Raw genomic sequence first — 17,282 nt, 5'->3', positions numbered from 1 at the left:
GACCTATCTGTCTCGGTACGACATAAAACAAATAGCAACAAAGTAAAACTTGGCTATTTCTTCAGTATTATTATGAAATTACTTATCTTGTTAGAGTCAAAGGACAGAGAGCGTTGACCTTAGTATGTTACTGCAAAAATATTAACAAAGAGAAAAGAATTATCAGGTTTTTTTCCCGGGATGAGTGATTATTGACGATGACAGCACTACAAGAGGAATAGTTAGTATTTCCAGTAGCGGCTGAGTGAGGCTGTTGTGTGACAGTAGTTTTTTTTTTGCTAGGGGCTTTACGTCGCACCGACACAGATAGGTCTTATGGCGACGATGGGATAGGAAAGGCCTAGGAGTTGGAAGGAAGCGGCCGTGGCCTTAATTAAGGTACAGCCTGTTACCTTGCCTGGTGTGAAAATGGGAAACCACGGAAAACCATTTTCAGGGCTGCCGATAGCGGGATTCGAACCTACTATCTCCCGGATGCAAGCTCACAGCCGCGCGCCTCTACGCACACGGCCAACTCGACCGGTGTGACAGTAGTGTTCAGACAGCACGACAAGAGTGTACCGGGGTACACCCGCCCCATGCATTTAAATTAAGCGCCTTTGACAAGGCCACCTAGAATTTGGTCGTCAAACTGTTTGATACAAGAAGTTTGGACATTTCTTGACAGATGTCACCACTATCAATTTATATTGCGCCGTCTGGGGTGAGGATGAACTATTAATTTTCAAAGTAGACTAATTTTGGGCGTCAGGGTTTCCTAACCTGAATTGTTTATTGGTTGTTTTTGGTATTCTAAAGATATCAACACTTCTATCATCAACACTTTTATCTCTTCCCGCCAACTTAATATGTTAGCCAATAAGTACAGGACCGTTTGGACTGCAGTTTATTAAAACCAAACTTCACCAGCACTCAGTTTCTTTCGGGTCACGGAAAATTTAAATTTTATTTACATAAATTCAAAATTGGTAGTAATAACAGTTGTGTTTGTGGAGATGAAGAAACTGCAACTCATCTTATTTTTGATTGCCCATTCTTCAGCAAAGCTAGATATATTTTGGAACAACACTTAAACTGTTGTACAGTAATGTTAGTCAAACCTATTTTTAGGATATTTCACAACATCTGTTGTTTGAAAGAATTTTTTAAGTTTTTGCAGTTTATTTTAGAAAAAAAAAATTAAGGATAGTTTTACTTTTCTCCCAGTGTAATTAATTGTGTGTGTAATCACTCACTTCAAAAATTTTGAATTATATGTTTTTAATATTTAAGGTAACTAGTTATAGCCTACAGCCCTAATATGCTAGACAAAGTAGGGCTTTATTCATGGATAATAAATAAATAAATAAATAAATAAATAAATAAATAAATAAATAAATAAATAAATGTATATATTTGTACATTTATTATAAGTAACCAACCATCAATTTTTGACATTTATTAAATTAACCAGTAAGAATGGCGATCGTGTCAGGGCCTAGGCCCAGAGAAATCTGGAACCTTCCTCTCCGGTATAAAAGCTGTAACATTTCGGACCATGTTGTCTTTGTGATCACTCCAGTTTAGGGTGTGCTCGTAACGGAGGCAGAGAGAAAGGGCTCCCTTGTCCATCTTCGGGAGGTCCACCAGCTAGAGATAATGGCAGATTCTACTTAACAATGTAATAGTCTGTAATAGCTCGAGAGGAAAGTTAAAAATTTCTTTCGCAAGGTAACTTTTATTTCTTAATGTAAATTCTCACTCAAGTGTAAAGAACTTTCTCTAAACAGGGAATGTTCCCCTTCGACTTGATGTCGAGGTGACTACGATTTTGTAACCCTTTGTAACCTCCGTAGTATAGGCTTAGCCTCTGTAACGTAAGTCCATAAGCCCAAGTTGATTTTTACGTATTTCATGTGCATTTCAAGGAGTGCAAGTGTTCGGCCAGTAACTTTAACCTTTTGTTTTTACCAAAGGCCTCATAGAATGGGTTGAACCCATGACCTTTGTGCCCTAAGAACATTATGCATAGTGTAACAATTAAACTAAAAGTTGGATTCTTGATAGCATGGACTTGGCACGTGACGAGGGGGTGATTACCTTCGGTCCCACGCTCTGGGGTACGTGACGTCAACCACACGTGTCGACGGCGGAAGAATCTCAAGTCATTTTTATGAACTATTTCAAAGCGCGTGTACACGGCGTGACCACGCCAAGTCAAAAAAAAATATAGTGCCTATCAAAGGAGGTCGATCATCTCACAAATCGAACCCGTAAAATTTTTAAATGTCCATGAACACTATCGTCAGAAATGTAGCAAGCATGTAGTCACTTTCAAAACTCTTGAAATTACAGTTTAGGTAAATCAGAAAATTTAGAGAAATTTTCTTGGCGGCAAAGGGAGAGATCCGAAGAGAGGGGGTAACTGCTATAAATATGAAGGGACGCCATGACGAAGCTTCCTTCTCCGGCATTTGTGATACAAGGCGGACGAAAAATTGTTGAGCTGCTCTGCTAAATCAAACCAACGAAAGTAGACTGAGTTCAACTGCAGATTTTAGCCATTGCGGCTAAGTCTTGACTCCATGGGGAGATAGTTTTCTTGAGAGAAATAAGTGTATCAGATAGGACGGTCAAAGTACTGAAATATTCTAATGTGATTAAGTAATTCGTGTGCGGGAATAATTATAATCCATCGTGTGCGCTCCGCAAACAAGTGAAGGGTATTTCTTTTTTTTATGCTTTATTCCAGGAAACCTGAAGAAATATAATGAGATGTACAGCCATGAATGTAAAGATGGCTAAATAAAATGCCAGGGTCACAGGTGAGCTCTAAGATGAATACTGGCGTGACGACATGAGGTAGGTGACTTCCCATCTTACTACCTCTTATATCTCGTCTCGTGATTTCTAAAAGTGTATTTGAATGGGGATATACGACGCAGTGGTCGCCCTACTAAGTTTTGTAAGTGTGAGAGTACGACTAAAAGAGGCATTTGTTTTATTTTCCACTTGGATAAAATTTTGAAGTCTTGCGAGTGCCATATAATGTTGTAAAAAGTTATTGAATAGGGTTCCGAAGTGATATCACGTCCAATGTAGATCGTCATCCGTGTGAGTGTACTGCCTGTATTTTGTGATGTCAATGTAAGATGTTCATTCGACGTAAAATTCTTCTGTCTGCAATTTGACGTTAATAATAATAATCCATGGTTACTCATTTTCAATCGAGAGGAAGCGCGCTGTCGGGTGAGAGCCAAGGGAGATGAATTTGGTCACGGAGAGAAACGTTTTTCTATGCCCATTTTAAACTGTGTCTGACTGACAAATAAAAGATCTAGTAGAATGTTTCAGTCATTTCTCGTAAAAATCAAGTTATTAAATACGATATAATTTATGCGAAGTTATTCATGATTAATGCATTGTGCGATATTAGACGTCGGTATTTTAGTGAGGATTTTATTCCAGTTCTTTGTCGATGATAATTGTGGAGCTGGGAAACAGAGGTTAGTTTTGTGAATCAGGTTGGACCTGTCATTGAAGCCGGGACACTGAAGCCCGAGGAGTGTTTCTATGAGTTGAGATGAGATGTGCGAATCAGGTTAGAGTCCTGTCATTGAAGCTGGGACATGATAGCCCGAGGAATATTTTATAATGTTGGGAATGGAAAGAAATTCATAGAAATCTATAGCGGTATCAATTGGCGACGCGTATAATTAGTGTGGGCATCTTGAAGCATAATCTGTGCATTTTGTTGGTTAGAATATCGTATTTGTTTAATTATGTCGGCAGAGTTTAAAGGGAACATTTGAGAAGTCAGTCAACTGTGAATAAACCAGGTGGTTCCTGTAACTGCCAAGCGAGCGAGGGGGGTGAGACACCTCAGCTATCTAACGGGACAGGCTTGGTATTGAGACTGTATTCTCGGCCAGGGAAACGTTAAAATGCTGGATTTAGTTGAAATTTCATAGCCGGTAATGATCTAAGTATTGTGAAGTACTGTAATTGGGGACGTAATGAACATTTGAAATCACGAACTTTGAGTATAAGGAACAGAGTAACCCAATTTCAGGGTTGTCCAAAATATAGAGCGATGGTCGTGATGATCGGTTTGTCTGTGAGGGGTGTGCAAAATTCATATGGTAATGACGAGATATGACATCGTAATTATATGGCGAGTTGTTTGGTTTGTACGTAGATTATTAGGATATCCAAGTGTTAATAACGGTTAGGACTAGATTAGAATTTTAAAGTGTGATATCACGATACGAGATATATAGCTGGATATGAATGATGTAACAAATTCTTTTCCAGCCAGATAAACATCGCAATATTGAACTCACATCACAGCTGCGTAGAAATTTGTGAAGAAACCAGAGTCCGCGGAGATAAAATTTACTGATCTTTAACATTTCATTAAATCATTTAAATTTATTTAATTATTAAATTCAGTGAAACCGCATTTTGAAATAACTTTAATCAAGCGAATAACTTGGAGATGCATTCTGGAAATTTTAGTTTGTTGTCTGGGGAATATTAAAAATAAAGTAAAGATTAAAGGGACATATCCGAAGGAAATGGATTTTACTGCCACAAAGTTTGTGAGCATTGCTATTGTTGTAATTATTGAACTTTGATTGATTGAGCAGTGAATGTGCTGGGGATAGTAAAGTGGAAACTTTGGTCATCAACCGATGTAACTTAATTGTGTTTAGCCTTCAGCCTAGAAACTTGGATGGTCAGGGGGTCATCAACCTCAGTGACTTAGATTAGGGCCATATGCCATTGTAGCATCATTTCCTTGCGGTCATCATCCACAATGACTTTAAAGTAACTTAGAAGATTAGATGTCGGTCCATGACATAGACGCAGGTCACATCGATTCAATTAAGGGTCCATGCCGTAGAACCACTGTGTGGCACAGACCGATTGGACGGCCTTAATTATACTCAGAGTCCAGAGTTCGTGTTACGAGGGCTGGACCATAACGAATCACTATGATGGTACATGTGATCTCACATGGAAGCCGAATTTAAGGATTTCCAGACTTTCCTTTCTTAAATGATTAATAATTGAGACAATGGTTTCTAGTAAGAATGCCCATCAGGCAATTACATTAAAGTCTCACACCAGTGTTCTGACCATTATGTAAAAATGATTGTGGTGTCCAGTGGATACAGTTGACTTCTATGATACCAGTGACAGATTGCTTCAGATTTTCCTGAATAAATAGGAATCTTTTAAACAGACCTTTCATTCCAGTAGATAGATTAGAATTAATGAACCCTACCTTTACCTCAGCAAGTGACGAAGAACCCGAAACGACCCAAGAGACAGATCTCATGAGCTTTGCTGATAGGTAAGGAAGGTAGGTATCCCTCAATATGGACCTAAAGGGTTCAGGGTACCTGTTGCAGAATGAGTGTCCGTAGAGTTAAAATGTTACACAGCACAAGAAACGAGAATTAAAAAGAAACATGAGTTAATAGGAAGAATTCAAAATCTAGAATTACGGTACTTTTTAAGAAATTAGAGCCCCATGACATAATGAATCAGACCGCAATATGCAATGGAATAATAATAATAATAATAATAATAATAATAATAATAATAATAATAGACATGATATTGTACAGGCTTTTGGGCTTGTGCCGTGCCAAGAAATTAAGGTGAAATTCTTAACGTTTAGCAGAAAACTGTGCTCTGCGTCCTCAGAAAAATTCTCGACTGTTCACGAGAAAGGCTTCTTAACAATAATAATAATAATAATAATAATAATAATAATAATAATAAATAATAATAATAATAATCGTATGGCCTCAGCTACCGTGTGCAAGCATTTTAATTTGACGCTATCTGGCTGCTTGCTCGTCAATTTCGACGTTCCGTTCTACTCTAGGCCCACTAGATGGCAGAGTAAACCGTCTGTGGCTGAAATGTACTGAATATTGTCGGGAAAATATCAATGTGTCACCAGAGATCTTTTACATGCCGACATTTTACGGCATGGAGTGTCTAACCGACCATTTTCCACCCTCCAAAAATCCGACTACTTCTACACGGTTTGAACTCACTCTGTTGCGGTCGGGAGGTCGACACTCTACAACTGATTCACAGAAGGAGTTAGTGCCGTGGTGTACACAGTACAGAACCCGAGCCGGTGAGAAATGTGGAGTACGATGACATAATAAAAGTTTTTTTTATAATTTTTTTTCACAACTTGCTTTACGTCGCTCCGGTACAGATAGGTCTTACGGTGACGATGTGAAAGGAAAGGGCTAGCAGTGGGACCGAAGCGGCCGTGGCCTTAATTAAGGGACAGCCCTAACCTGGTGTGAAAATGGGAAATCACAGAAAACTAGGGATGCCTACAGTGGGATTCGAACCATAATAAGGAAGTCTGCAGCTGGGCACTCTCGGCGCAAGGCCCTGTTGATGTGGCCTGCTGAATGAAATTCTCCTTTCCTTCTTAACCCATTTACCCTCCAGGGTTGGTTTTTCCTTGTGACTCAGCGAGGATCTCGCCTCGAACGCCTCAAGGGCAGTGTCCTGGAGCGCGAGACTGTTGTTGAAGGGTTAGGGAATAAGTCGTGGCCAATATATTACTCCTCATATTTTCACGGTGCTACCTTACAACGGTGATATGTCCTGGAAAGCGTGATACTCAGTGTAAAGTTGGGACGGTGAACGTAACCCCAGGCGGCAGCTCCTGATCCCAAAACGTGGCCCGCACTTATGATAAAGAGGGTTGGCAGTCGGTTTCGTACCTCTGGAAAAAGGGGGTGCAAAGCCAAGTGAGGGCAGTCAAGAGGGGAGGTACAATTGGGGAGGGGGACCAGTACCTCGCCCAGGCGACCTCACCTGCTATACTGAACACGGGCCTTGAGAGGGGGGATGGTGGGACGATTGGAAGGGATAGACAAGGAAGAGGGAAGAAAGCGACCGTTGCCTTAAGTTAGGTACCATCCCAGCATTTGCCTGAAGGAGAAGTGGGGTAAACACGGAAAACCACAGCGAGATGCAAGAGGAGGGAATCGAGCCCCCTCTGCTCACCTGATCTTCCGAGGCTGAGTAGATCCAGTTCCAACCCTCGTACCACTTTTCATATTTTATGGCAGAGCCGGGAATCGAACCCAGGACCTCCGGGGATGGCAGTAATCACACTAACCACTACACCACAGAGACGGACCTGTATTAAACTGATTTTAAAATATATTTAATAAATTCCATTTTAATAGTTTTTGTTTTTGTATCCTTCATTTTGAAATAGTTTTAATTCATGCCCATGCGTGTTTGTACTGCAGTTAGTCGGAAAGAATAACGACTACCGCAGGCGACAGAATGTCAAAATACGGCCCTGAGCTTGCAGCAACTTTTACATAACTAATACTACTTGGATTACTGTAAAATATTGACCTAATGAATATTACCTTGTTGTGTAGCACGGTATTGCTCGTCGTACAGATGATAGGCCCGAGCATGTGCTATCAGTAGGTGGTGAGTTGTCAGGTAATCCCCAACACCTGGTTTGAAGATTGAAGGTGCCATTCCCCTCTCCGACGTATAACCAGTCATGAAGGTTGCTGGTTCATTGAACGTGACCCACAATTTCACCTGCACAAAATTGTTATCATTACAGTATAAAATAATATTCAGTCAAAAATCACAAAACTTCAAATACAAGGGTCCGGAAATAAGTCGCGGCTAATATATTACTCCTCATATTTGCACGGTGCTATCTTACAACGGTGATGTGTCCTGGAAAGCGTGATACTCACAAGGGAACATCGGCAATGGGTTAGTCGCCGATCGCGATGAAACTTGGAAAACACATTGAGGTACACGTAAAAATGATGTCGGCATAAATTTTGGGTGCCAACATTCATTAGGGCGTTAACTACGGGGCCTAAAATTTGTGACGTTTCAAATTCCGCGCGATCAGCGATGAATACCTGCTGACCAATGCTAAGCTGGCACACTGCGTATCTGGAGACATGCCTCTGCACCTCCTCACCTTCACGCTCCAATTGGTTGCCACCGCACGTTTCCCTTCTCCCCGCGCTTGCCGGCTGCGGTGGTGAACCAATTGGAGCGTGGAGGGGAGGAGGTGCATAGGCGTGTCTCCAGGTACGCAGTGTGCCAGCTTAGCATTGGGCAGCAGGTATTCACCGCTGATCGCGCGGAATTTGAAATGTCGCAAGTTTTAAGCCCCGTAGTTAACGCTCTAATGAATGTTGGCACCCAAAATTGATGCCGACATCATTTTTACGTGTACCTCAATGTGTTTTCCAAGTTTCATCGCGATCGGCGACTTACCCATTGCCGATGTGTCCTTGTCAGTGTAAAGTTGGGACGGTGAACGTAACCCCAGGCGGCAGCTCCTGATCCCAAAATGTGGCCCGCACTTATGATAAAGAGTGTTGGCAGTCGATTTGGTACCTCTGGAAAAAAGGGGTGCAAAGGCAAATGAGGGCTTTCAAGAGCATGGTTGTCATATTTTACGTCGATTATTTAAACATGCTAGCATTTAATTTATTCTTAAGAGGTGCATTGGCAACAGAGCTGTGAGGATTTCTGTTGGGGAATGAGCACTTCCATTTCAAAGCCTACTACCTCCGTAAATCAACTCTTGTTGCGCAAGCGAGGGGCCAGGAGATCAAATATATGCTGTTTTCTTTGCTGCCGTTTGAGGATCGGTTGCCCGTCCAAACTATACATGGACATTGGACACATAGACACATAAAATGGGAAAAGTCCTCTCAGTTTTAATTACTGCTTTGATGGGGTGAAAGTTCCTTATGGGGATCATTGTCTGGGTGTTAATATAAGAAAAGATCTTCATTGGGATAACGACATAAATGGGATTGTAAATAAAGGGTACAGACCTCTACAAATGGTCATGAGGGTATTTAAGAGTTGTAGTAAGGATGTAAAGGACAGGGCATGCTAGTCGCTGGTAAGACCCCAAATAGAGTATGGTTCTGGTAAATAGGATCCCTGAAATATGGAAAGAAAAGCAGCTCGATTTGTTCTGGGTGATTTCGGAAGAAAGAGAAGCGTTACGAGAATGTTGCAAAGTTTGGTCTGGGAAGACTTGGGAGAAAGGAGACGAGCTGCTCGACTAAGTGGTATCTTCTGAGCTGTCAGTAGAGAGATGGCGCAGAATGACATTAGTAGACGAATAAGTTTGAGTGGTGTTTTGAAATGTAGGAACGATCACGATATGAAGATAAAGTTGGAGTTAAAGGGGACAAGTTGGGGCAAACTTTCGTTTATAGGAAGGGAAATTAGGGATTGTAATAAGTTACCAAGGGATATGTTCACAACATTTCCAAATTCTTTTCAATCACTTAAGAAAAGTCTAAGAAAACAACAGATAAGAATCTACCACCTGGGCGACGGTAATAAAAGCAGACCAATGTTGATTGATTGATTGATTGATTGATTGATTGATTGATTGATTGATTGATTGTCACAGTACAAGATTGCACTAGTTGGACGGGTACCACGCGCAGGACAATTGGACTGCAGTAGTGTGTAGAATGGATGTGACGAATGAATGCTGGGCCAGGGCGCATGAACCAGAGCTTAAACTCCAGTCTGCAGGATGGCGACGTGCAGGATCACCACGAAGACAGAAGTTCTGGCAAAACCCTTCCTCGGTGAAGCTGATGGTCATTTTGGCTTACGACATGTGAGGTATGATTGAGCGTCACTTCGTTCCACGTGGCACAACGATGGCAGCAACGTACTACTGAACCTTCCTGCAGATACAGTTACGTCGTGCCGTTCGAGACAAACGCTCGAATCTTGTCAACAGCAGAGGCAACTTCAGCGTTGCGAGTGGAAAGTACTGTAACACCCATGATACTCATCGGACCTATCTTAGTGCGATTTTGACCTTATCCCCAGAATGAAAGAACTATTGCCTGGGAGACGGTTTGGGACACGAGAGAATATTTCCAATGCTGTTCAATATAAGGTTGCAAAATTTACGCATGGTGAGGCGACTGGTATCCTTCTTCTTTCGAATCGCTGGCTACGTTTTGTGGGCACTCTAGGGGACTATTTTGAGGTTTTAGCGTAACGGTAGCCCAAATATCTGAGAATAAACATTATGTAACACAAGGTTTCCTCGCTTACACCTGGTAAACCTACTCCGTATTAATCATACATTACACAGCACCTTACGCTCCCCACTCCCGTCTGCACATTTCAATCAAATTTGTCTGTAAGATTCCGCACTCATGCGAAAAGAAATGGTTGCATTGACTGAGGCATTTTTCACTGTTTTAGTTATCAAGAGGCACTTTGTACCGCAGCAGTGGAACTGGAATTTATTATTAAAGATATAGTGATGTGTGTAAATTTTGTCTGCGTCACGGTGTTAATCATCGTAAGTTCAAAGGGTTTTCAAAAGATCTCGAAGCGGCTTACGGTGATATATCCTACCACAGCACTGTTCGCACCCTGAGTCGGGGAAATTCATGGCGTGTTTTTTTTAATTCGCTAAGAAATTCGCTCTTTTCGTAGAAATAAAAGGACAGGCAGAACAATGGGTCATCAAACATGGGTAGCAGACTTGGCGTTTCTTGCACCTAAACCACCTGAATACGTCATTGCAAGAAAAAGATCTATTAATCGTAGATATGTACGATAAACTGAGAGGGTTCACAGAAAAGCTCCGTTGACTTGAGAAGCAGATTCGAAATAGAGATTTAATATTTTTCACTCGTCTTTCCTCTTTAAAAATCCCTCCTGAGACCTCTTTGGACAATTATATAAAGAAGATCATGGCACTTCTCCAGTCCATTTGAAATGAGGTTCCAAGAGCTCGATGTTTTTGAAAAAGAAGTGTGATTATTCAACACTCCTTTCTCAGATACCCCTCATGACTATCCGCCGTGAACACAGTCAGAAATAATTAAAAAACTAAACCCCACGGCACAACAGCCCCGGAGGAAACTGGGCTACCAATTGACCGCTGTTCAGCCCGAATGCCTGCAGATTATGAAGTGTCGTGTGGTAAGGACGACGAATCCTATCCGCCGTTATTCTGGGCTTTCTAGACCGGGTGGAAATAATAGACTTACAGAATGTTACCCTGCCAGAAGACAGATATTACAACACACTGGATCTATCACGATGGTATCGTTCACTGCATCAAGAAACCTTTCCCAGGCTGCACAAGAACGCACCACAGCTCATGTGTATGTTTGGGTCCACATACTGTTGCGAGCATCATTTCTCGGACATGAACCGAATACAATGCAAAGACAAATCAATGCTCGGAGAACCAACATTGAAGAATGCTCTGCGCATATTGTCAGCAAATGCATCGACTCCCGATATATCAGCACTTGTGTCCGCAGTGAACCGTGTTCCTTCTGATATTCAATAAACATATTGTATTCTGTATCTTCAATTCATCTTATGAATATTTCCTACATTCCCACCTTCACGATGACGCATCCTCATTCAACAATATTCTCCGCAACAGGTATCCACCGCGCCGTGACGACAGTTTACCTCAGAGCCGAGCTGTATTGCATGTTGCAGAGTTACGTAAGGCGGCGAGTATGGCGCTACTCACTGGCGAGCAGGTCGGCTGGAACAGCCTGATCTGGAGGACTATTTGGAGGGTTTACCGTAAAGGTTACCGCTCTCTCTGAGAATAATCGTTCGAGAGTTTCGAGGCGTATGTTTCTGTTACCCTAAAAAAAATTGAACACAGCCCTCTCCGTACAGGCCATAAAGGCCCTTGGAGGAGTGAAAGGCAAAGGCTGTCACTTTTCTAACACTTGGCCCTAAGTGTGATAGAGTAGTTAGCCATACGCCCGGCCGCCTTTGCTCTCAAGAATTAACTTGTTACTTCAGAAGTGGAAATGCCGTTTCTTACATTATTCGATTTCTTGAGAACGATTAAATATATTCTGTGAAAGAAGTCAGCTCTCGGACCAAACTATCTTTACCTCGGTCTGTTTTCAGACCAACTTTGCTCTACGGGAGTGACAGTTGGGTGGACTCACGATATCTTATACATACGTTAGAAGTAACACAAATTAAAGAGCGAGAATGATCGCTGATACAACCAGGTGGGAACAATGACAGGAGGGTATTCAGAACCGACTTCGGTTATGGGGGTCACGTGAGGAAAATGGAGAAAAATATGTTACCTAAGAGAATAATGGACTCAGTCATGGAGGGTAAGACAGGTAGAGGGAGACCAACACGACGATGTTTAGACTCAGTTTGTAATTATCTATATATATATAAAAGCAAGTCGGTCTGGAGTGATTTATATATACAGACTGTTAGGTGTATAGGTGCAGATATTTCTTGTAGCAATCGAGAATGATGTGCAGAACCAATATATATATATCAACTTTTTAATAATCGTCGGAAGTTATTTTCATGAGCAGAGGGATATAATGTTTTTTAGAGTAGTTAATACGCCTCTTTGATGTGAAAATATAGTTTTGCTCTGTTTATGTATACAGGCAGCCTGTCCAAGATAACAGCTGAAGGCTGGTACTACTGGTTCATGATATGTTACCTAACATTCTTCCCAAACCAGTTTGGTTTATTTACGAGCAGCCTGTCCACGATAAATTGTTAGCATTTTGTTTCCGTTTCAATATCTTCACGAACCCTCCGTGGCTCAGGCGGCAACGCGTCGGCCTCTCTCCGCTGGATACCGCGGTTCAAATTTCGGTCACTCCATGTGAGATTTGTGCTGGACAAAGCGGAGGCGGTACAGCTTCCTCCGGGTACTCCGGTTTTCCCTGTCATCTTTCATTCCAGCAACACTCTTCATTAACATTTTATTTCATCTGTCAGTCTAGTGCTGGGAATGCCCAAGGACAATTTCGGATCGCCAGGTGCAGGTCATTGCCCCAGAGGAGTGCGACAGGCTTCGGCAGTCGGCACATTTTCTATCCTCGCAGCTACAAGGGGCTTCAATCATTCCATTTCTGGCCCGGTCGAATGAATGGAAACAGGCTGTGGATTTCCATGTTCAAGACCTTCAGACGCCCTTAGTCATCTATCTCAGTTAATAGAGATGTATCGAATAGCCGGTGTTAATGTGGGTTCTGTTGCTGTTAGGTCCTTTAGGGGATTGGGATATTTGTGGTTATCAGTCCCATGCTATAGAGAGTGTGGAAATGGCCTGATCATCTGTGTCGATACGGGGTTTGTAAGATTATGTGGTATTATAATTATTCGAGAGTAGAGTTAGGATAGGTACTCCAGGACACGAAGTATGCTACTATCCCGTTTTGTATTGCATAAATGGAGAATAAACAAGGCAAAATCATGCTATCGTATACGTAAACAACGTTCGTTGCGTGAAGGAAATAATACATGGGATAAGATATCCAAATAGGTAGTATTGAAAGTGAATTATTAAAGCACATTGAACGTTTTGTTTCAAACGGATAATGTACATGTTATTAAACTACATAAATTAACGTACCTACAGTTCATCCTTCTTAACGAAAATAACATGTTCAATCAATACTGATCTGCATTTAGGGCAGTCGCCCAGGTGGCAGATTCCCCATCTGTTGCTTTCCTAGCCTTTTCCGAAATGATTTCAAAGAAATTGGAAATTTATTGAACATCTCCCTTGGTGAGTTATTCCAATCCCTAACTCCCTTTCCTATAAATGAATATTTGCCCCAGTTCGTCCTCTTGAATTCCAACTTTATCTTCATATTGTGATCTTTCCTACTTTTATAAACGCCATTCAAACCTATTCGTCTACTAATGTCATTCCACGCCATCTCTCCGCTGACAGCTCGGAACATACCACTTAGTCGAGCAGCTCTTCTTCTTTCAATTCTTCCCAACCCAAACATTGCAACATTTTTGTAACGCTACTCTTTTGTCGGAAATCACCCAGAACAAATCGAGCTGCTTTTCTTTGGATTTTTTTCAGTTCTTGAATCAGGTAATCCTGGTGAGGGTCCCATACACTGGAACCATACTCTAGTTGGGGTCTTACCAGAGACTTATATGCACTCTCCTTTACATCCTTACTACAACCCCTAAACACCCTCATAACCATGTGCAGAGATCGGTACCCTTTATTTACAATCCCATTTATGTGATTACCCCAGTGAAGATCTTTCCTTATATTAACACCTAGATACTTACAATGATCCCCAAAAGGAACTTTCACCCCATCAACGCAGTAATTAAAACTGAGAGGACTTTTCCTATTTGTGAAACTCACAACCTGACTTTTAGCCCCGTTTATCAACATACCATTGCCTGCTGTCCATCTCACAACATTTTCGAGGTCACGTTGCAGTTGCTCACAATCTTGTAACTTATTTATCACTCTATAGAGAATAACATCATCCGCAAAAAGCCTTACCTCCAATTCCACTCCTTTACTCATATCATTTATATATATAAGAAAACATAAAGGTCCGATAACACTGCCCTGAGGAACTCCCCTCTCAACTATTACAGGGTCAGACAAAGCTTCACCTACTCTAACTCTCTGAGATCTATTTTCTAGAAATTTAGCAACCCATTCAGTCACTCTTTTGTCTAGTCCAATTGCACTCATTTTTGCCAGTAGTCTCCCATGATCCACCCTATCAAATGCTTTAGACATGTCAATCGCGATACAGTCCATTTGACCTCCAGAATCCAAGATATCTGATATATCTTGCTGGAATCCTACAAGTTGAGCTTCAGTGGAATAACCTTTCCTAAAACCGAATTGCCTTCTATCGAACCAGTTATTAATTTCACAAACATGTCTAATATAATCAGAAAGAATGCCTTCCCAAAGCTTACATACAATGCATGTCAAACTTACTGGCCTGTAATTTTCAGCTTTATGTCTATCACCCTTTCCTTTATACACAGGGGCTACTATAGCAACTCTCCATTCATCTGGTATAGCTCCTTCGACCAAACAATAATCAAATAAGTACTTCAGATATGGTACTACATTCCAACCCATTGTCTTTAGTATATCCCCATGATTAATGGTAGAATAAAAATCATTAACTTATTGCTGCGTTTGCAGTTCTTATTAACCGCATCAAAATTCAAGTTTACGGGCTGAGTGGCTCAGACTGTCAAAGCATTGGCATCCTGGCCCTTACTTGGCAGGCTTAATCCTAGCTCAGTCTGGTGGCATCATAACCTTCTCAAATACGTCAGATTCCTATCAGTAGACTTAAAGAATATATGTGGGAAAGATTCCGGCACCTCGGAGTCTCCGAGAACCGTAACAAGTAGTGGGACGTAAGCAAATAACGTTATTATTATTATTATTATTATTATTATTATTATTATTATTAAAATAAAAGCTATCCATCACACTCAAACTTTGTAGCTTTTAATTTGTCACAATACACGAAAAAGAAAATAGTGAACTGTCAAAAACTCCGAATTATTATCCGAATTGTTAATCATAACTCTACCGGGCGAGTTGGCCGTGCGGTTAGAAGCGCGCAGCTCTGAGCTCGCATCCGGGAGATAGTGGGTTCGAACCCCACTGTCGGCAGCCCTGAAGGTGGTTTTCCGTGGTTTCCCATTTTCGCAGCAGGCAAATGCTGGGGCTGTACGTTAATTAAGGCCACGGCTGCTTCCTTTCAATTCCTAGGCCTTTCCTGTCCCATCGTCGCCATCAGACCTATTTGTCTCGGTGCAACGTAAAATAAATAGCAAAAAATATCATAACACTGAACACGACTCCGAAATTACTGGAACATGTACTTCAAAATCACCGTTCTGTTCTTTCATAGAAGGTGCTGGAAATGTCGTCCGTTAACTCGACGACCGACTTCCATGTGGTGACAGCATAAATCCCTCACCCACCTCCATGTCAGCTCTCACAGTTATGATGGCATCCCCAATACGTCGTCTTGTAGTAAATTCATCGGCATTTCCACTTGGTACACCAAGTCTTTGAGGTGCGTCCAGAAATAAAAATCTAGTGGACTGAACTCGGATGGCAGCTGACGGGACTATACCGACAAACCCACCGATTGGGGAAACGGCGTTCTAGTGATCGACAAGCATACATACTGAGGTGCATGAGCCACAGCCGCTTACGTATCTGTAGTGGCACGTCATCCAGAGGCTCTGGCAGAGAAAACTGCATAAAATGGAGATAACTAGAGTCAGTCAGTGGTGCAGGCGGCTCTAATGGCCCAAGAAGCACATCTCCCGAATTTACAGCCTTAATATTTTTAGAAAACCTGTGCTGGAAATGACCTTGGTGAATGGCATTGAGGGTCTTCTTCTGCTCACGTAAGGGCATTGTGAAAAATAATTACATCCCACTCCCTGGTAAAGGATGCCTCAACTGTAACCAACTCACTGTGCGGAACGTCTGCATTACGTTCACATTGTTACAAGAACCAGGTACAGGATTCAGCTCTTGGTAGGTAATCAGCTTCTTGGAGATGCTCAATTTTTTTACAATTGCCTATACCATCGTCTTACTGCGACGATGGGATAGGAAAGGAATGTGACAAAACAACCGTGGCCTTAATTAAGTTAGAGCCCCACCATTTGCCTGGTGTGAAAATGGTAAACCACGGAAAACCATGTTCAGGGATGCTGACAGTGGGGTTCGAATCCACTGTCTCCCGAATGCAGGCTAATAACTACGTGACGCACACCATGCGACTACTTGCTCAGTGAGATGCTGAACTTTGTTGTGGTAGTGCTGTGGGTACAGTACAACAGCTGTTCACGAAATGTACGATGAGCAGTCTGGTTAGATGTACCTACTTGTCTTGCCAAGCTCCTTTGGCCAAGTTTTCTTTTAAATCCTTCTTCCCGCCGAAGATCCAAGGGATCGCGTTGCGATCCACGGCACTCAATCCGAGAATGAAGCCCGGAGCCTTGGGTACACAGCGGCGAACGTTCGGCTATTGGAAATACAGCAGTTAGGAAATCTTCTTCTGTACAGCTTCCTCGCCGAATGTGCAGTTTCTCCAGCTATCCGTAAACGAGGTGAATATCGGCTAGTTCGGCACATGTAAACGTTTCCGTTATGTAATCAATTGGCTACAGTGATGTTAACCCACGACTGCGGGACAGGCAGCCAACAGTGACAGTGGGGTAGGTAGCGTGGAGCCCACATCCAATGTCGCATTCACTTGTTCACGCACTACTGCTAAGTACTGCTGAGTATAACGTCACTCGGATTGCTTACATAAAAGCTGCACAAAATCATTTCTTCATCTGATTGGTATACGTAGATTTAAAAGTGTCTTGAGCTTCAAACATATTACATTTAAAATAAAAACAAGAATGCTTTTTGG

The 17,282-nt window shown here is 41.9% G+C and overlaps 1 protein-coding gene across 1 annotated transcript in view; it reads right to left on the bottom strand.

Annotated features, from left to right (window-relative positions):
• Positions 1-17,282, bottom strand: part of LOC136882256 (myrosinase 1) — a 92,539-nt gene that overhangs the window by 30,684 nt on the left and 44,573 nt on the right. Inside the window, 1 exon segment of the mRNA XM_068226632.1 lies at positions 7,410-7,593. Coding sequence (XP_068082733.1) covers positions 7,410-7,593 — 184 coding nt within the window.

The sequence above is a fragment of the Anabrus simplex genome, chromosome 1 (assembly GCF_040414725.1).
Source record: "Anabrus simplex isolate iqAnaSimp1 chromosome 1, ASM4041472v1, whole genome shotgun sequence".
Taxonomy (NCBI): domain Eukaryota; kingdom Metazoa; phylum Arthropoda; class Insecta; order Orthoptera; family Tettigoniidae; genus Anabrus; species Anabrus simplex.
Note: the sequence above shows the minus strand (reverse complement) of the source record. Positions and strands in the feature narration are given on the sequence as shown.